We start from the raw sequence: 19,751 nt of genomic DNA on the forward strand, positions 1-19,751 counted from the left end.
GAGCGAGCTGAGAACGCGCGCGCTCTCTGAGCGAAGGCAGGCAGGCAGAGTTGGAGAGGCAGCGGCTACACGCGAACGCGCATATGTGAGCGCGCATGTGTGACGACCCGCTACATTTATGCGCGTACAAAGTTACAAATAGTCCCTTTACGATAAGATAAGATACGATATTCCTTTATTAGTCCCGCAGTGGGGAAATTTGCAGTGTACAGCAGCAAAGGGGATAGTGCAAAAAACAAGATGCATCAGCTAACTTTCCACTTGTGCAACTTTGTTAATAGTCTGTTTATTGTCAATACTGTATATATTGCTCCTATTTTTATACTTCCTTCTATTTAAATGGTTCATATTTTGTTACACTTTGTTTAGCTCTTTTTTACTGTGTTAGCTGATGCATCTTGTTTTTTGCACTATCCCCTTTGCTGCTGTACACTGCACATTTCCCCACTGAGGGACTAATAAAGGAATATCTTATCTTATCTTATTGCAGTGCAATTTTGAGGTTGAATATAATTTCATGCTAATTGTGCATGCTACACTTCCACATAAATTACTTTTTACTCCACTAACGTTACATTTATCTGACAATATTATTTTGTTGCTGTGAAAATAAAGATTTTAAATACAAACCTATAATCGATGTATAAAATAGCCCTTGTAGGCCACTGACTTATTTTGCAAAATGACTTCTTACTGTTTACAAATTTCATTGTGTTGTTGTTTTTTTGGCATATACAATATATATGTATGTATATATATATATATATATATATATATATGATAGATACTTTTTAATAATTGGCTATATATATTTATATCTGTACATTGTAGTTGAATGTTTATGTTAACCTTTGTACAATATGTCTATTTCTGTGCATGCACATTCCTTGTATGTGTTCACACTTACTTGACTATTAAAGCTGATTCTAATTTAATGCTAGGCTAACTATTTCACTCTTTTACTCTTGTGGACCCGATGTAGGCTATATGTTTATGTTGTACAATTACTTATAAGTTATTCTTTTGCTGGTGATACTTTTTTTAGATTTTTTTATTCCTGGCAGGACAATGCCAGTCATGTTAGTCTATACCTTTGGTAATCAAGTTGTCTTGTTATTGTGTGCTATTATTTTTTTGTCCTATAATTTCTTTGCTCTAACTCTTATTTATGTTATCTTACGGTTTTCTGATTTGTAATCTCTATCATTGAGTTTGTTGTGTTTTATCAATAGCATAAAGTTTTCACAGTTTCTTCCACTAAAGGCCAACTCCTGTTTTCAACTTTATTGGAAGTTTCAAATGCAGGACCAATTAAGTATTATTACATAGTGGTATCACTACTTTTACATAACTAAATGACCAAAGTACTTCTTTCACCATTGTGTACTATTTTTAATATCAATATCAATGCCCAAACTAATAAGATAAATAACCAATATAAACCAAATAATAAATAAGTCAAAAAGCAGATGTGAGGCATAAATATATTTACTGTCCACATTTTAAGAAAAACAAAAATACAAAACTTTGTAAATTAATATCGTAACACACAAGTCAATACAACAAATTAAATAACACTTTTAAAAAACATTTTGCCCATCAATATTTAACGTTAGCCTGCAGATATTATCAACATATCTAAAAAAAAAGTTGGCTTCTTCGTCTTTTCAGTATGTATAGGAATGTAAACACAGATGGCACAGACAATGTATTCACATATCGTACGTTTACAATGTCTGAAAAGGTAAATTTCCACAGGAATCAGTAGTTCATTGAACAAAGTATGCGCACAAAGAGTTTATGATCATTGTACAAATGTCTTCACTGTGCGGATCACAGTGTAAAAAAATGTGTAGTGTGGTGTAGTGGCTGGTTGAGTCCAAGTTAAAACCCCAGACCAGCTGGGGGATTTTCTTCTGCCCACATTAAGTGCATTCTTTGTTTAACATACTGGAAATATCTCATATATTACATTCAATATATTTCTATAAAATATTTTTGGTGGCAGAGGAAACGCAGAAAAAAACTTTGATGGACTAAAGACCAAATACAGAATAAAAAAGTAGGCATTTTATCCCTCCTTATAGCAGGTTAAATGCTAAAACATAGAAGGCTACCTTGATGTAAAAATGTTCTTTTCTGCAAGTAGGTTGCATGTATTATTATCAATATGAGATTAAACCAGCAGCATGAAATGTATGTTCATGCTTATTCACTTTTGAAAAGAGAAGAGAAAGGCATAAAACAGGGTTGATTCACCTTCCAAAGTTCTGCAGTAAAACTTCTCAGTGACTGATTGTACCAAAAAAGAAAGTTGAATGCAATCTTCATTTTGTTCATGATTTTTCAAACTGCACATGATAACCTGAATTCTGGTGCTTCAAAGCCTTTAGATGCACATTTTACAGTTTTTCTTGTCAGACAATGTTCCCATAAAAACATCCTTGCCCAGAGCTCGGAGAAAGACATTAGATCTAACTTGCTGCAAAGTTTCAAAACGGGTCCTTTTCAGTTTAATGTAACTAATTAAGGAGCAACAAACACTCAATGACTTGAACTTCCTTGTGTGCTGCCTATCTTAGTGGTTCCTGTTTTACATCTTTGAAGAATAAGTGGTCGTCGCTGTGGTGTTTTGCAATGTGTCTCCCATGCAATCCCTCTGCATTTGTATCATTAGTACACCAGCGTTGCACCTTATTGTCACTGGGTACCACACCAACATGGGCTGATTTATAGCTACTGGTATTATGATGCCATAATAAGGCTCTTTTGTCTATATTCTTAAAAATAAAGAATCTACTACTGTATGGCTAGTAAAAACACTTGAGCACTTGAGTAGTAAACTCCATGAGGAAGACCGCAAGATATGCTTTAAAGCTCTGTTTAAAGCTGGTTAAGATTTTTTTTTTTGTCAAACTACTGTTTCCAAAGTCAAGAATGAATTTCTACACTCAACAATTATTTTGTTAGCATTCAACAACAACAATGTATTTAATGAGTGAATGGTTAATGGGAGCTGTTGGATTTCTTTTATCACTATTAGAAATTAAGTTATTCAACTTTTACTTGCTAATATAATAGTATATTAATTTATATATAATATATAGGGCTTTCAACCAATTATTTAATCACGATTAATTGCATGATTGTCCATAGTTAATCACCATTAATCACAAATAAATCACACTTTTTTATCACTTCAAATGTACCTTAACGGGAGATCTGTCAAGTATTTAATACTCTTATTAACATGGGAGTGGGCAATTATGCTTGCTTTGTGCAAATACATGTATATATTTATTATTGGAAAACAAATAAGAACACAAAACAATGACAGATATTGTCCAGAAACCCTCACAGGTACTGCATTTAGCATTACAAATATGCTCAAATCATAACATGGCAAACTGCAGCCCAACAGGCAACAACAGCTGTCAGTGTGTCAGTATACTGTCTTGACTATGACTTGCCCCAAACTGCATGTGATTATCATAAAGTGGGCAATATCTGTAAAGGGGAGACTCGTTGGTACCCATAGAACCCATTTACATTCACATATCTTGAGGTCAGAGGTCAAGAGACCACTTTGGAAATGGCCGTGACAGCTTTTCCTCGACAAAATGTAGCGTAAGTTTGGAGCGTTATTTAGCGTTCTTCGCGACAAGCTAGTACTATATGGTTAGTACCAATGGATTCCTTAGGTTTTCATATGATGCTAGTATCTTCACTCTTTAGCTTTAAAGCCCACTACAACCTAAAAATCGCAAGTTGCGTTAGCGCGTTAAAGAAATGAGTTGCATAAAAATTTGCATTAACTTTGACAGCCCTAATAATATATAGATTAATATTCAGCTCAGAATAAAAGGACAGAACACCCAGCTTTCAGAAAAAAATGATGAGAGAAGTGTGAGAAATGAAACTGAGCGATGAAAGCTAGTGGAACAAAAGCCAAACCAAAAGTGGGGCATGGCATCTGCTCTGTATTGATAGATTTCTTTTTGAAGAAGACATTAGAGGAGCTGATCTGCCACATGTGGGATTTCTGCACTGACTTCATCCATTGCCATGATGACTGCTGCTTGGTTGGATTTCTAAAGATAGTAATGACTTTTAACCACAGAGGAGAAATCTGGGCACAAATCAAGGACTCTTAATTGCTGAGATGAATAAACCTGAATCCCATTTAATCTGTTGAGGTGACTCTTTGATGAAATTCTGAACAGATATATGTAAATCTGCTACCCAGCTCATTTGTTTGTGTATGAGTGGGTGGGTGTGAGTGTGTGTGGCGTTGTTTGTTTCTTTGAGCATACTAACAGCACTGTATGCTGCTTCTGTAGTGGCTGTGTGCATGTGTTAATGTCATTGTATCCCTCGCTGGTATTTTCCACGGGGGTGAGCTTGGCTATCGTGCCGGCTGTCGTTTCCAGCGGGTGCCCCGTGGCGAGGCCGTGGCTGTTCTCCTGTAGGGGCCACATTTCCTGCCAGGTGAGCGACGGATGCTGAGCTGGGTGACCGCTGAGCAGAGGCCTCCTCTGCCTGTAGTTGGCCCACACCTGCAGGATGGTCTCTTTGAAAGGCCGCGTGGTCAGAGTGTAAAGGATGGGGTTAAGGGCGCTGTTGATGGGCAGAATAAATATGACCACCCAGGAGCTGATGGTACCTGCCGAGAGAGAAAAGACACAGAGAGAAAGAAGTCAAACAACAGAGTCTGTCTAAAGATTATTAAGTTTAACACACTTGGGAGAGTACTTGAACTTATTAAACACAGTGGTATAATAAATAAAAATCCCTTTTATCCCAACTGGGGGCCTAATTAGGGAGCCACAGCTCAGCAGGTTATGTATATAATGGATTCAGCACTACACTAATGGGTCATTTGGGTATAAAGTGCAAACGGCAGGTGGCTGCCGGTGAATGCTCTTTATACAGTGATAAATATCTTTTGAAAACACATTTAAAACTTAGTGGGAATACCTAATAGACTACTTTTATTTTAACATAGCGAAAATGCAATACTCTAAAGACGCACTCCACCAAAAATATCTATTTTGCAGCCCCGTCTCACCAAATGGCGTATAAATGTATTTGTAAGTTATTTTGAATGCAATAACGTCTTTGTGGCTTTTGGTGTGTCATTTTTATGCCATGTAGTCTGTACTGACTGCAATGCTAATGCATCAGCGTAAATATGCTACGCTCAGAGCTGGTGATGTAGAATAAAAAGTGAGAGAGACCGCTTATGGCGGGTGGGAGGGGACAACACATTCTCACTCCCGACTCGTCAAATACTGCTGGTTGGTCAGTGCCCCGCGGCATCGGAGACCGACGCACGGGGTTCCCTTCTTCTGTTAATTTTGGATGGACCAGGGACAGTTACATGCATAGTGTTCTTTCAAAATAAACTTCAGTTTTTGCAGTAAGTTTATGTTAGTTTAAGGTTTAGGCAGCACAATCACTTAGGTAGGGTTAGGAAATGTCCGGGGTTGACGTTAACTTCACTGACTAACAATTCACATGACTAGTGACTCATGGGACTGACGATACAGACGAGTCACGTACAAGACTTTCAACCAGGAGACCGGTGTTCGTGTCCCAAAGTGTTGTTGAGTTATTCTGAAGTTACGTTAGTGACATTTGTGATGTTTGTACTTATGTAACGTTATTGTATATGCATATTTTACTTAGTTTACATACTTATTTTAAGCCCAACCATGAATGTTTTTCCTAAACCTAACTAAGTGGTTTTGTTGTCTAAACCTAACTGTGGCTGTTACCATAGTTTTGTTGCCTAAACATAACAACGACCATTTCACGGTAACAACATGGCATAATATACGACATGCAAAAAGCATAAAGCGCGTTATCATGGCATAAAGAAATGTTGTGCTATTTATACGCCTCCCCATGAGATCAGGTTGCTCTTTTGAGCACTCATCTCCCTGTAAGCTTATTTTTTGGAACATGCTGAGCATAGGAATCAACAGCGGAGAAGTGGATTATGCTCCAGTAGCCTTTTGAGAAAACTGCCGTTTTGATGCCTATTTTCTGAAATAAATCTTGAATTCAACGACTGTGAATTCAAGCAGATTACAGCTGCTGTTCCTATGCAAAAGAGTCAGAGTCACATTGCTCGCTTACTGAGGGGGCGTATTTGATACTCAAAGTGTAGACTTTCAGTGGAGTATTCCTTTAAATGGTTATACAGTAGCACTTCTACTGTACCGGGAATCTCCACCTGCAGCAGTGACAGGATCTTCAGGATGAAAATGGGGATCCAGCAGAGGGAGTCCGTGATGACGATGGAGAAGAACCTTTTGGCGATGGTCACCTCTTTCTTGATGTGGTTGCTGTATTTAGTGGTCTGAGTGCCTGTTCTCTGGATGTTATAGAACATGCTTGCATAGGATAAGACAATGATGAGGAATGCCACCAAGTTCAGACCTGCAGGGAGATATTTGGTTAGTTTCTGGATTGCCATGCAACTGCAATAGCTCATATTTGCACTGTGGATGCGTAATTATGACAAAAGTATGCATCCACATGCATGTGAATACAAATACACTCACTAAATATTGACTTTAGAGATTAAGTGAACAAAGAAAACAATAAAGTAAACACAAGAACAAAGCTATTGCGAGAACAAATACCCACCCAGGAAAATGACGATGGAGTAAACATGAGCCCAAAGCGTCTCTGGCTGCTCTGAGTGCAGCGGGAAGCAGACTCCATTGGTCCCGTAGAAGTTGCGAAACAGCCCCTTGCAGGCCAGTGGCAGAAGGGCGATGATAAAGCCAAACAGCCATATCCCAAGAAGGATGGTGACAGTTCGTCGCCAGCCGGGCGTCAAGTACTGGAAAGGGTAGACGATGCAGATGTATTTCTCCAGAGTGAGGTAAGTGAGGAGGAGGACGGATACCTCAGTTGACAGCATGGCCAGAGAGCCGATGACCTGACACTGACTGCTGTCCATCCAGGCCTGAGCGTGCCGGTTGTACTCGCCGCGGAACTTCAGATCATACGCGCCAATCATGAAGAGGTAGATGCCCATCAGCCCGTCTGCACCTGCAAGGAAGCACAGGCGCACAAAAAGGTGTATGAATGGCACATGAATTTGCAAGCCATTTAGTGTGCAATAAGAAAGCGAAGCATCGAAGCTTCAAAGCATTCGGGTCAGCCCTAGTTTACACGTTGAGCTTGGTTCATTCAGAAACATGAGCATAACATCAGCTGAATTTATGCCATTTCTTAGAAGTGGGAATAGAATAAACCATGTAGAGAAATGGCCCCACATGAAAGGATTCTGGTCTATGATATGGAGATGGAGAGGAGCCACTCGACCTTGGAAATGTAAGCATAAGAAAAAGAACCAAGGACGAGCCACTACAGGCTCAAATTCAGCTATGCCGTCACATATTATGATCATTAGAGAAGGTAAATTATAGCAAAGGGCGCAGAGAGCATCATGTATTGCTGTCAAGAAAGAAAAACAATCTCATATACATCATTCTGTAGCCTACTAGACTGCCTATTTTACATACTGAATATAATATAAATGCATACAAACTGTATAGCGTACACTCAGAAATCACAAGTGCCCTCCTCGATACTCTGCACAGTGTTTGACAAGTGGCATTTAATTTCATAGCCTTCAGAACAGCTCAACCACAATAATCCAACCCCTAAAGATATACAGTATATATATCAGCAGGGGTTGATTATTATAACTCTAACTGCCAGTCATTCCTTACCACACAACAAGGGACTGATGTATAAATGATGGGTATACACAGAGAGATTGCATGTGTAGCTTCACATACAAATACAGTGTGTATTTATAAAGAAATACACACAATGTTGTGTGAATATACTTACTGATACCTCCAAAGATGCTTTACTTCAAGCATTACACAACTTTTCTATATAGCAATGTGACAAAGAGAACAAGAGGAAAAGGGGAATTCTTTTTTTTTTTTTTTTTATATATTTTCAGATCAAGCTGTTTCCAGTCTTTATGCTTATGCTGGTCAACTCGGCAAGAAAGCCAATAGGCTTATTATCCAGAATGATGATGTGAATAAATATCTTAATGTATGACCACATCATACTGTAACATGGCAAAAACACGGATTGGATAATAGCTTTGACGTACACCTAGACTATGTACTGTAAATTAACTTCTTTGTGGTAATTTAATATATTTTATGGCACTTGATGTTACCTTTAGCTGCCAGTGTCATTTCACACTTATCACCCATTATTCTCTGCCTTTCTGTATCTAACCTTTTCTATTAGTTATTTTTCAGAACACCTTTTTATTTTTCTAAAAAAAGTAAATCAACTCAGAGAGGACTTTGAGCACAGTTGAGTCAGTCAACTTTAATCTTAAACTTTGATGTACTCGTGGGAATTTCATATAAAAGTATACTGCATGTACGCACATCTCATAATTAAATGATTAATTAACAACTACAAAAGCAACAGTGCATGCAATAAATATTACATTGAATGGCATTTAACAGTGAGAATCATATGCACAACAAAGCTTCACCTCAGCTGTCCCATTCACACATGACAAGATAAAAAACATACAGGGAGTCTTTGATGACCTTATAGGCTGTGTGTAAAATAAAAAATGCCCTTTGAAAAGCATTGGCATGTTTCCATAATCAATGGAATTACTATCAGGAGGGTTTGAGTAATCAATATTACTATATTATTTAACGACACCATGTAGTGACTGATGAAGCGGTGCTGAATTCATCAGAGGATTTAAGTTGAGCGAGTTCAGTTACAGCTTTGACAGCAAAACATTGGGATGAGTTTGCCGAGGGCAAAGAAAGTAGGAGTGAAAGAAAACAACATGTGGGACTGGGATTTATTAGTTTGAGTTTTGAGTATGAAAACTTGTACTCAAGGTAGGGCATGGGGCCAGATGCAAAAACATCTGTGTAGATTTAAAGCCAACAGTCTGTGCATGAAAGCAGAAATGTGCACATACAGTCTTTCCACTGGATGTACGGTATAAACAACACAGTCTCACGGCAGTTTCGTGAAATAGTCACAAAATTTAATCTATTTGATTCGTGACACGAATTTCCATTTTTATTGTGACGCTCAGCACGACTTTCAACAATGTAGCTTTTGGTGCGTTTTCCTAAGAATGTCCAGCAACAAGTACTTAGTTAGGAAAAGATTGATTTGGTTTGGCTTAGACAACAAAACTACAACTTGAAATAACTACGGAAGTGGCGTAACTTCAGTATGAAATTTATGTGACAAATAAATCTAAATTGACTTCTGGTTTCACAAGGGACACGAACGTAGGTCTTCTGGGGGAAAAATGCAGTATTTTTAGACCCACCCATCCACTCCGACCTCCTTCATACGCAGCGATCGTCGCATTTTATACTACCAGGTTTGCAATTACGTAAATTACATATGAATTGATTTCTTGCTGACCATCATGAAAAAAATGGGAAATTTGTGTCTATGTACACAAATCAATACATTCAATTTTGTGACTATTTCACGATCAGCTGTGCATCTGGGCTGATATAAAGCCCTATATAAATTGTTTTCCTTGACATCATGCAATTATGATTGTGCACAGGATTACTGCCTAATCCACAATTATCCATAAATATTCATTACAATACCACTCAGGAAGAATGATTCTTTCAAGTTAACTCTTGTTCCAACTTTAAACTACAATATCGCTGACTCAAACTTTATCTGCATGACTCTACTTTCTTTCTTTGCAGAATGCACCCGTTCCGCTCTTAATAACTGGATTAAAAGCAACATTCAGACATGTCCTGCTTGCACGGAGCGACATAATCCATTGCTGTTAAAAAGAAGCCAAGAATGAATAATATTCAAACTATTTTTCTCCTTAATTACCTTATGCTCTGTTTTTGTCTCAATCTCAGCCACTAGAAATAAGCGCGCTACTGAAAATTGTCCCCACTGACATTCTAGTAATAAACTTTTAAAAGGTCGACGTATTAAGCCAGTGAGCGCCAACGTGAGATAATGAATAACAACTGCCATCCTTCGCTTGGCTGTCATATCGGCTATGACACAACATTTCTGCTTTGAATATTCTGAGCTCTTTCATCTCAGCTGCTTTGAGAGTCCATATGATCCTTTATGTTTGACTTTTTTAAATGTGAAATGCCAGCGTAGGCATACAGCAATGACATGTTATGGACATTTATTTCCAATACATTTTTGTGCTTTCATGTTTTCTCTCTCTGTAGATGCTAGTTGAATGAAATTCTCTCTTGGGAATAATTACCATCATGTTTACTACCTGGTGTTTATACCTGCACATATCCATTCAGTGACTTCCTATACCAGTGAGTTCCTTTAAATATTAACTTGTTTGCTTTATATTCTCTTCAACAACATATTGTCATGAATTCAATTTCCTCCTGTGTCTTATAATAACAAGGTGAAACACCTACTGTATGTCAATCAGAAGCAAACATGCCAAAGCGTGAGGGAGAATGCATTACATGATTATCGCATGAGTGACTGCAGCTTATATTAGACCTTTACCTGAGCGGTATCTGTGCTATATCTTATCAAATAATTTCCTGTCTTTCCACGAGAGCACACACATCTAGCCTTATCTCAAACACTATACTCAGTACGCAGATTAAACTTACGTTACTGAACAACTCTCCATTTTAAACCAATAAACTCCACAATCTCTTCTTGAATTCTGAACTTTTTTCCTGCAGAAGAAGAAGAAGCCCTTCAACAAACTCTCGCAGCCCTTATCTGAATGCCATCGCATATCTAAGCAGTAGGTTGCCTATCTTAACACCACACTCGCATTTCTACTAAGCCAATGCATTCATGTGGAGTACATTTTGCAACTTGAGTGCACATCATAAAAATAGCTACATTTCAAAACTATACATGGGTGTTTCTGCAACTACGGGCATTTTTAAGTCCCATCAATGAAATTTGGGGTTTATGTTAAAATTTGCAGTGCAATGCTTGATAAATATATAGACACTGTTATTACCCATCTTGACATAATAACATTTCTGAAGCATTTTATGGGTCCAAACATCACTTTTCTTCATGTCCTACAACTGTGGTTTCAATGTTGAGATATGTAAAATGAGCTAATTCAATAACAATATGACATTATTTCAAATGGAATCGTTTCATATACATATTACTTTACATTTATTTATATGTTTTTTTCATCTAAATGCGACTATCCCACACTTCTGAGTCCTTACCGCGACACTGAACAAATACCATAGTAAAAGTTTAATTCAAAGCCAAACAAGTCTAGTTTCTATGGAAACAGAAGTTAACAAGTGAGCACATGGGTGACAGGTTGGGCTACCCACATATAGGTGACCCTCAAGATCAAGAAAAACAAGGTTAAAAATCACCTTTTCTTCTGAAGTATGTATTGTGTGTCCTTAAAATACAGCTTAGTAATTGTGTTGAATTCATGTATAGTAGATACCAAGAGTCAAAGCGAACGTAGCAGACCTTGCTAGCTGCCATTTATTTGCAAAAATGTAATTTCCGCTTTTCAGCTTTTGGTGTTGTGGTGAAGACAGACATTAGAATTGCAATATCCATCATAAAACACAAAATATATCTTTTTGTGTATGAAGACTGACATCTATGGCTGCTGTCTACAGTTTTCATGGTGTAGAGTTAATCATGAAATCCTCTATTTTAAAAAAATTTTTTACATCAATATTTACAATGATACACAAAGCTCGATGAAAATGAATTTAAATGTATTAAAAATATTATAGAAATTAAAAATGCAAAATGTATAAAATGAATGTTGCGGTAAGGACATTTAGTAAAGTGATGAAAACCATTAAAAATGAACAGGTTACAGATTAAAATCTTAACCACTATATGTAAGTTTGTGTATCTGTTTATATGTATTAAATACTCTGATGGTTAAAATTAATTAATTAATTTAATTTTTAATTTGGGAGAGTCAAAAGTGACAATAGTTGCAAAACACCCACATACACTTGGGGACTATACTGTATGTCAAATTGACAAATACTAAATATGTATAACTATGCATATCTATTATTATCCTGGTAGATGAGTCAATCAGTGAATGTTAATATTCAATCACCCGTCAACTGTTATCCTTGAGCAGTTTTCATAATTTGTGTCAGTTAAGCTATGAATAATTTCTCGGAGTATGTGCATCTATTTATTCGGTGATGGAAAACAGCACATGAAAGAGATTTTATTATTTTTACATTCAGCCTTATTCATGAAGGTGTCCAACAGTGTGTGTAATATGAAACGCACTGAAAGCACATTGGGAACTAATTTCAAATTACCTACTTTTGAGTTTGAGTACTTTGAGTTCGGAGGCCTGTTTACTTCACACGCATAAAGTATAAACATAATGAAGTGGTAAATATAAACTGTTTATAATGCAAACAGCCACCATTTCATCATAATTACAAACAATGTGTTTTTGGGCAGTAAATTATACACCCTCTTTCCCCTAATTACTTACAGAAATTGGGTACTTGTTATGCATATCACTGTAAGTAATGTACTACGATGGTGGAAGGATATTCTATAAATAGAAAGCTATTATCCCTCCTTGAAATGAAATGTGACTTACAGCAGAGAGAAATGATGCACATGGCGTGGAGTTTGTTCTCCGAGCGGATGTACGAGCGCATGCAGATGACGAAGATGTTGCCGAAGCAGGTGGTGGCGGAGACCACCCACACGAAGACCCTCAGCACGATGTTGGCCAGCAGGTCCTCGAAGGACGAGATGCCGTCGGTGTTGGGTTTGCAGCTGCGCACATGAGGAGCGTAGCCGCAGTACTGGAACTTCTTGAAGTAGCTGTGAGAGTAGATTAAAGAAGAGGGTCAAGTTAAGCAAGAGATATTTACAGCTGCAAGGTTTTGGGGTTTGAACAGCCGAGTGTGCTGCGTTTTTCTTTTTATAAATTGAGACAGAAACAGTGACAGAGTGTACCAAAATTAATGGCAATCCATCCCATAAATGTCTACCTCATGTTGGCGCTAAGATTGCCACAAAATGGTGAACCAACTGACTAACAGTATGACATTTCCATCCCTAGAGCCAAGTTGCAAGGTTGACTAAAACTTGATCAGCAATATGTCTTTCCAGAAACGTTGTTTTCAGGTTACTCTGGTTAATCCATGCACCTCACAGTGAACAGTTTTCATATAACTACTTACTACCTAAGAAGTAGGCCCTACGAAAACAGTTTACAACTTAATCTGTGGATTATCCACACTAACAGGGACACTGTTTCTGTAAAGAGATGTTGCTTTTGGAAAAGATAAATATCCCTTTTTAATGCTGCGAGCACCACAAATTAAATTTGCATTCACTTCCATTGTGTGGCTCCAAAGGCGGAAATCCCGGAGACAAAAGCAAAAATCTGTTCTTGCCCGATTAAGAAATTTTATTTGAGAAAAACAAACCGTATTTTACCAAAACATGGATGAAATGCTACAGAATAAAGACCCTTGAGGATATTTGCACTTGGCTGAATCTGCTGCATCTTTTCCAGGACCTGCATGGGTCTATATGGAGCTTTTTTACCCACAGAGAAGATGGATTACGCTAAGCCAGACTTAATCATCTCCCAGCTGGAAGAGAAGCCTGACAGTCTCGATAAGGCTTGCCCTGGACTCACCGCTAGATGTATACGTGTGAAAGGTCTACAACCAACATGACAGTCCAGACCAAACGACGAAGATTAACAGTACAAACACAGAATACTTACATATGAGTCAAGTATTTGAGAGGTTCAAACATCCTCCGTTGTATGTTTCCAATTTCTATGCCTTCTATGCTCCTAGAAAATATAAAGACATTTTGATTGAGTGCCACACACACACACACACACACACACAGACACGTTACAGTATATTGATTTGAGTCTTCAAAAGCACATAGCTGCTTTCAAGGACTAAGTGAGAAACATATCTCCTAGCCAAAATACATTTTCTTTCATTTTGTTAATAGAAAGAGCACATAATATCCGTCTAACCCTGAAAAACCTTCATGCAGCAAATGAGGTGACCCTCACAAAATGGGACACGGTCGATAGAATAATGACCTCCTACTGGCTTGTCAGGGTCCTTTTTCATTTTCAGCATTTTCATTATCCAGTGCGTTTATATGTTTGCTGCTCTTCTAAATGGTAAATGGACTGCATTTATACAGCGCTTTTTCTAATCTTAGCGAACACTCAAAGTGCTTTACAACACGCGCCAGCATTCATCCATTCACACACACATTCATGTACAACATGCATTATTTGAGAGATGTCAGAGCGAGGGGGCTGTCTTGCTCAAGGGCACCTCGACAGTGCCCAGGAGGCGAACTGGCACCTCTCCAGCTACCAGTCCAGACTCCGTACTTGGTCCGTAGGAGGACTTGAACCGAGGACTCTCCAGTTCCCAAGCCAAGTCCCCACGGACTGAGCTACTCAGGAGCGATAAACATTCATACGTGCACACTCACACACCGATGGCACAGCCACAGCTTGGGATTCAGTATCTTGCCCAAGGACACTTCAACAAGTAGACTGCAGGGGCCCGGGATTGAATTACCAACCTTCGGATTAGTGGACGACCGCTGTACCTCCTGAGCCACAGCTTTAAGCATATGACAGGAGAGCTCAAATGTCTCTCACGACTGCATATAAGAAATGGACGTAATCACCGTGATGTCACCCAATGGTTTGTGGACTACTGCCGTTTTGAAGCCTCGAGTTCGGCCTTTTTGTTTTTTTGCAATCAGAAGTGACATGAGAGGGTGGAGCTAAGTACAACCAAACGCTGAATAAGACATTTTCAGGGGGCCAAAAAGGTTCTAATTAACTTACATGAATTGAAAACACACTGTGAAAGGGTTAAAGTCCTGAGAAGAAAACACAGACAACTCCCAGACCGGTAGCTGTGGTAGCAACCTGTCAATCACAAGATAACCACGCCCTAAAGCATACCCTGCTTTATGGTCTATTTGACTCTAAATGAGACCATAATTTACTAAATGAACATCATGCTGTAGTGAAGAAGACTTGAAACTAACGATTGAAACCATAAACTCATGTTTACAATGTTTACTGAGGTAATTAATCAAGTGAGAAGTAGGCTCATTTTCTCATAGACTTCTATACAATCAGACTTCTTTTTGCAACCGGAGGAGTCGCCCCCTGCTGGTTATTAGAAAGAATGCAAGTTTAAGGCACTTCTGCATTGGCTTCACTTCTCAGACCCCGGAGTTGTTCAGTGTGTAGCAACATGATACTTACAATGACTTCAGCTTATGCAACTTGTCGAAGTGGTCCACTTGGAGCTCCACGATGGGATTGTACGATATATTCCTTGAAGATAAAGATAAGAGACTCTAGATTAGATAACATGGAAATAAATCCCATTTATTATTTACATAACAATTTCTGCATGTCAAAATTGTCTGTGCATGTGGACGGTTTCTTTCAACTTCCACAACTTCTGCTGCGTGTCTTGAAGATGTATCTTTGCATTATTCCTCTTTAGCTGACATCTTGTTATCCACCCACCACAGTGTTGAAATGGCATTGACTTCCTGCTACTTAAAGTTGTAATACATTAGATTTTCATGACAATGAAAACCCCATTTTTATCACTATTATGATCTGCATTTTCTCTGAACTAATCATTCATGCATTTACAAGCAGTAATTATCTCTCTAAATAGTAGTTTTTATACGTAGTGGCTGAGTCTGCCATTCCTGCGTTGGATTCAGATTGCCTATTTAAGAACGAGGGATTCACAGGAAAATGTAACATGTACTCCAGCGCAATTTTTGTTTACTGTTCACTCCCATTACAACGTAATAAGTTACTGCTAATGTAACCATAACATCCTACTGCTGCTACACATTAAAAGCGTTCAATTGGGTAAACACAGGGTGGCTTTTATTCTGAAGCAGCCACAAGAAAAATGCAATGTGTTGCTCACCGTGGTCAGTACTGATCTAGGGGTTTGTATTTTGTATTTACCAATCACATCGAAATTCTATCTGGACAAACAATACTGACGATTCTATGGTCATTCCCTGACAGCATCAAAAGATAAACCCTACTATAAATATTCATGGAACAGCTATGCTTGTATATAGATCCGTACATCCCGGTGTATTTGTGTAAATAGAACTCACAGTTGGAGCAAATCCCCCAGTAAGACAAAGAGATTGGGTGGGATCGCCACCAGTCTGTTGCTGGATAGATCCCTGCACGCCGAGACAAATCCACGTTGGTTCCCCAAAAACACAAAACAACAAACAAATATTGATGACTAGGTGTCTGAAGGAAGATTGAAAACACTGGAAACAACACTCCTGCATTACATACTGTCTCTATAACTTCATAATGTAATTCACCTTTTGGATGCAACCATGGCTTTCATTAGTTCAAATAGCCTTACATAAACTAGCTTTATTCCGCTGTGGGTTATATGTGTAAATGGAGACGGCTATGGTGCTAACGATAGCTCCAGGAAAGTGTGAACTTTCACAGTCGATAAAAAGTGAGCGTCTTAACCCTCAAGAAACATGTGGCTGCACGGCATGAAGGTCTGCTGAGGATACATGCAGTTTGTCACTTCTGAGGTGAAGGGTAAAGATCACTGTAACTACAATATCTGTTCTGATAAGGATATACTTTGATTAACTTGAAATGCTTCCTTCTTTATTTATTAACTTACAGTGGAATTGCATTGTGATGATATAAACATGTTATGTTACATTTTATAAAATGCTGTTGTTGAAATTAATGACACAAGATAAAGAACATTTTGTGCACTGGTACAGTATGTATTTACAGCAGCAGGACAGTGTGACTCATTGATGTGGTTGTTCTTGGACAACAATGGAGCTCTATGATGAGCACAGATGAATGTGTTTTATCAGGCTTTGACTAAACCTGTTAGTAGGATTAAATTCATTGTTGGATTTGTTCTTTTCATGGGATTTGTTGGCAATACAAATACAGAATATTGCCATGTCTAATATTTACATTTCTAAGAAAAATGTGTTAATTAGGGATCACGACATTATCTAGATTATTGCTAAATTGCTCCCAAAGTGTGGTCTAACACTCATCTCAGTCATTCCAAAAGACAAACACAGACAGCTGCACTTTTATCATGTGTGTTTCTTAAGGACAGTCAAAGCATTCACAGTCTTGCCTTTTAAAGTATGTGAGCCTCCAAGATATTGACTGATGATAATGGTAGCAGAAGTCACATTTTACAGTTCATGTGAGGTTGTCTTCACAAACTATCCTTCAAAGATCCATTGAGGCATAAAAAGTCTAAATCAATACAGATTTGTCAGGACTCATGAGGCTTTTAACGGCTACAAAAGTGTTTGTAAAGACTAAATCATTTCAGCCAACAGTAAGGCACATAAAATAAAAGATCAGACTGGCATGACATAAAGCATAGCCACTCATGTAATTTTAAACAGGTTACTTTGATTTTGAGAACGGTGCTAATAATTCTCTTACTTCTTTGTCATCTTTCTGCTTTTATTCGTATTCTTTTAACATAAAGTTACCATATCTCATTGACTCGTTGTACATTTGTACCTAAAATATGGTGCAAATGCGCAAGTTGGAATTAACATCTTAAAACTTGAAATACCTATAAAACAGTCTATTAGTTTTTGAGATATTGTCTACAACAACTGACCTACAATTGGATCTACAATTGGACCTGATGGTGACGATACTTGAGGAAAGCTAATGAGCAGTGTTGTAGTCAAGACCACCTAAACTGAGACCAAGTCATGACCAAGACCAGAGTGTATCGAGACCGAGACAAGACCAAGACTTTGAGACCAAGTTAAGACAAAGACCGACAAGTGTGAGTCCTGCACTGCATGATACGATGCTTATGATAAAATGTGGAGCATGCAAACCATCTGCATTCCTCAAAATGATCTGAAAGATCCACTTTCCCATAAAATCTAATGAAGATTTCTCTTCATCTGCCTCTTTTATTGCCATATATTCTGTATGTGTGTGTATGTATAATAAGTGTACCTTGAGAAATGTCTTGATAAAATAAGCAGACATTGTGTGGGAATTTGCCTTTGTTTTCTATGAGCAAACACAGTGATGCCGTTAACAAATAAATCAGTCAATGCATAGGCAATTGAGAGATATCTCTGCAGTTGTAGTCTTGACCGGTCCGGTCTTGAAATACAATTCAGAATCCTCTTTTTCTGAGACTGAGACAAGACCAAGTAAAAATGTGGTCGATTCCGATACGAGACCTTTAAAAAGGGGTCTTGAGAGCAAGACCAATCTTGAGTATTACAACACTGCTAATGAGTGTCCAAATTGGAAATGGTTCCTTCTCTGGGAAGCATTAATGTCCTCTATAAACTTAATTGCCATAGTGGCACAAGTGGAAAAGTCACAGCCTTAAAACCCAGCAGAATTCACCCTCTAGAGACCATGGATATATTCACCACAAATTTAACAGAAATCCAACCTGTAGATTTTGTCGCGGAGACATTTTGACCAGACGAAAAGGTCAGAGGCTCACTAAAACAATCTTTGGGGGCCACCAATGTGTCTACAATCTGCCAAGAAAGTGCAGAGATATGTCACTAACTGAAACACGAACAAACCAAAGATACAAATCCTCAGGCCTCACAGCTAACGGGGCACAAAACAACAAATGGTCTTCATTAACAAAGTGACATGCATTTGTTCAACGACGCCTTTATTCTAAATGTGACATCATTAGACTGGTGGTCTTGGATGGTGTCAGTTGTTGCCTGCAGCTAAGTTTTTACTGCTTAGACAGAAAGTTACTGCAGTTTAAGGCTCACATACTTTTTCAAGCAAAGACTATAAGAGAGAAAATAATCAGGTTACTCCAAAGGCTTTGTAAACTTTTCCCTCCATGGTTCATTTACTGTATTTCTCCATCCTGTTTTTCTCATTTCCTTCTCTTCTACAGATATTTCTAAAATCAAGCATGTGTAGCACATTTTCAGAGTGATCCACATTTAAATTGCATTACTACAGCTTCTTTTTGGCACAATCCTGAAAGTCGTGATATTTTTTTCCAACAGTTTGTTTGCACAATCCAACAAAATGAACTTACAATTCTCCTAGCTTCTGGAGGACTGAGAGAGCTTGTTCGTGTATATAGCTGATCCTGTTCTGCTGTAAAACACTGGGGAAAGGCAAGAAAAGACATAGAAAAATAATCCTGTTACTACTTTTTGATCTTCTTAACCACATCTAATGAACTGCCAGCGTTGATCCATGCATCACATTTTGAGAAACTGAGGCTAATTTGCAAGCATCGCACAGAGAAAGTCCAAATTTTAAATAGAAAACCTTGCCTTTGCCATTGATTAAATTATGTAAATGTATACTTACAGGACTGTCAGCATACTGCACGAGCAGAATGAGACATTTCCAATGGTTTCAATTAGATTTCCCTCCAGATCCCTGTGTTATGACACATACCACACACACAAACACACACAGAGAAATCATCAAAAGACATATCACCTTTATGACAAGTCAGTTTTTGGTTTCTTGACATCCTACTTACAGCCAGTTCAACCTTGGCATTTCCCGGCAGATGTCATCCAGCTTTGTCAAAGAGTTGTTCATCAAAACCCTGTCAATCAGCGAGACACAATGTAATACAGTGTGGTGCAATTTC

The 19,751-nt window shown here is 38.1% G+C and overlaps 1 protein-coding gene across 4 annotated transcripts in view; it reads right to left on the minus strand.

Moving 5' to 3' along the window:
* Positions 1 to 3,815: 3,815 nt before the first annotated feature.
* The window catches only part of rxfp1 (relaxin family peptide receptor 1), an 84,348-nt gene continuing 68,412 nt past the window's right edge, over positions 3,816 to 19,751 (minus strand). For all 4 annotated transcript variants that reach the window (XM_074649150.1, XM_074649151.1, XM_074649149.1 and 1 more), the window contains 10 exons: positions 19,638 to 19,706; positions 19,460 to 19,531; positions 19,179 to 19,250; positions 16,219 to 16,290; positions 15,329 to 15,400; positions 13,793 to 13,864; positions 12,647 to 12,876; positions 6,655 to 7,065; positions 6,226 to 6,444; positions 3,816 to 4,663 (listed from right to left, as the gene is read on the minus strand). In XM_074649150.1, the coding sequence (XP_074505251.1) occupies positions 4,248 to 4,663; positions 6,226 to 6,444; positions 6,655 to 7,065; positions 12,647 to 12,876; positions 13,793 to 13,864; positions 15,329 to 15,400; positions 16,219 to 16,290; positions 19,179 to 19,250; positions 19,460 to 19,531; positions 19,638 to 19,706 (1,705 nt within the window). In that variant the 3' untranslated portion in view covers positions 3,816 to 4,247. The remainder of the gene's footprint in view (positions 4,664 to 6,225; positions 6,445 to 6,654; positions 7,066 to 12,646; positions 12,877 to 13,792; positions 13,865 to 15,328; positions 15,401 to 16,218; positions 16,291 to 19,178; positions 19,251 to 19,459; positions 19,532 to 19,637; positions 19,707 to 19,751) is intronic.

Source organism: Sebastes fasciatus, chromosome 10, assembly GCF_043250625.1.
Source record: "Sebastes fasciatus isolate fSebFas1 chromosome 10, fSebFas1.pri, whole genome shotgun sequence".
Classification (NCBI taxonomy): Eukaryota; Metazoa; Chordata; class Actinopteri; order Perciformes; family Sebastidae; genus Sebastes; species Sebastes fasciatus.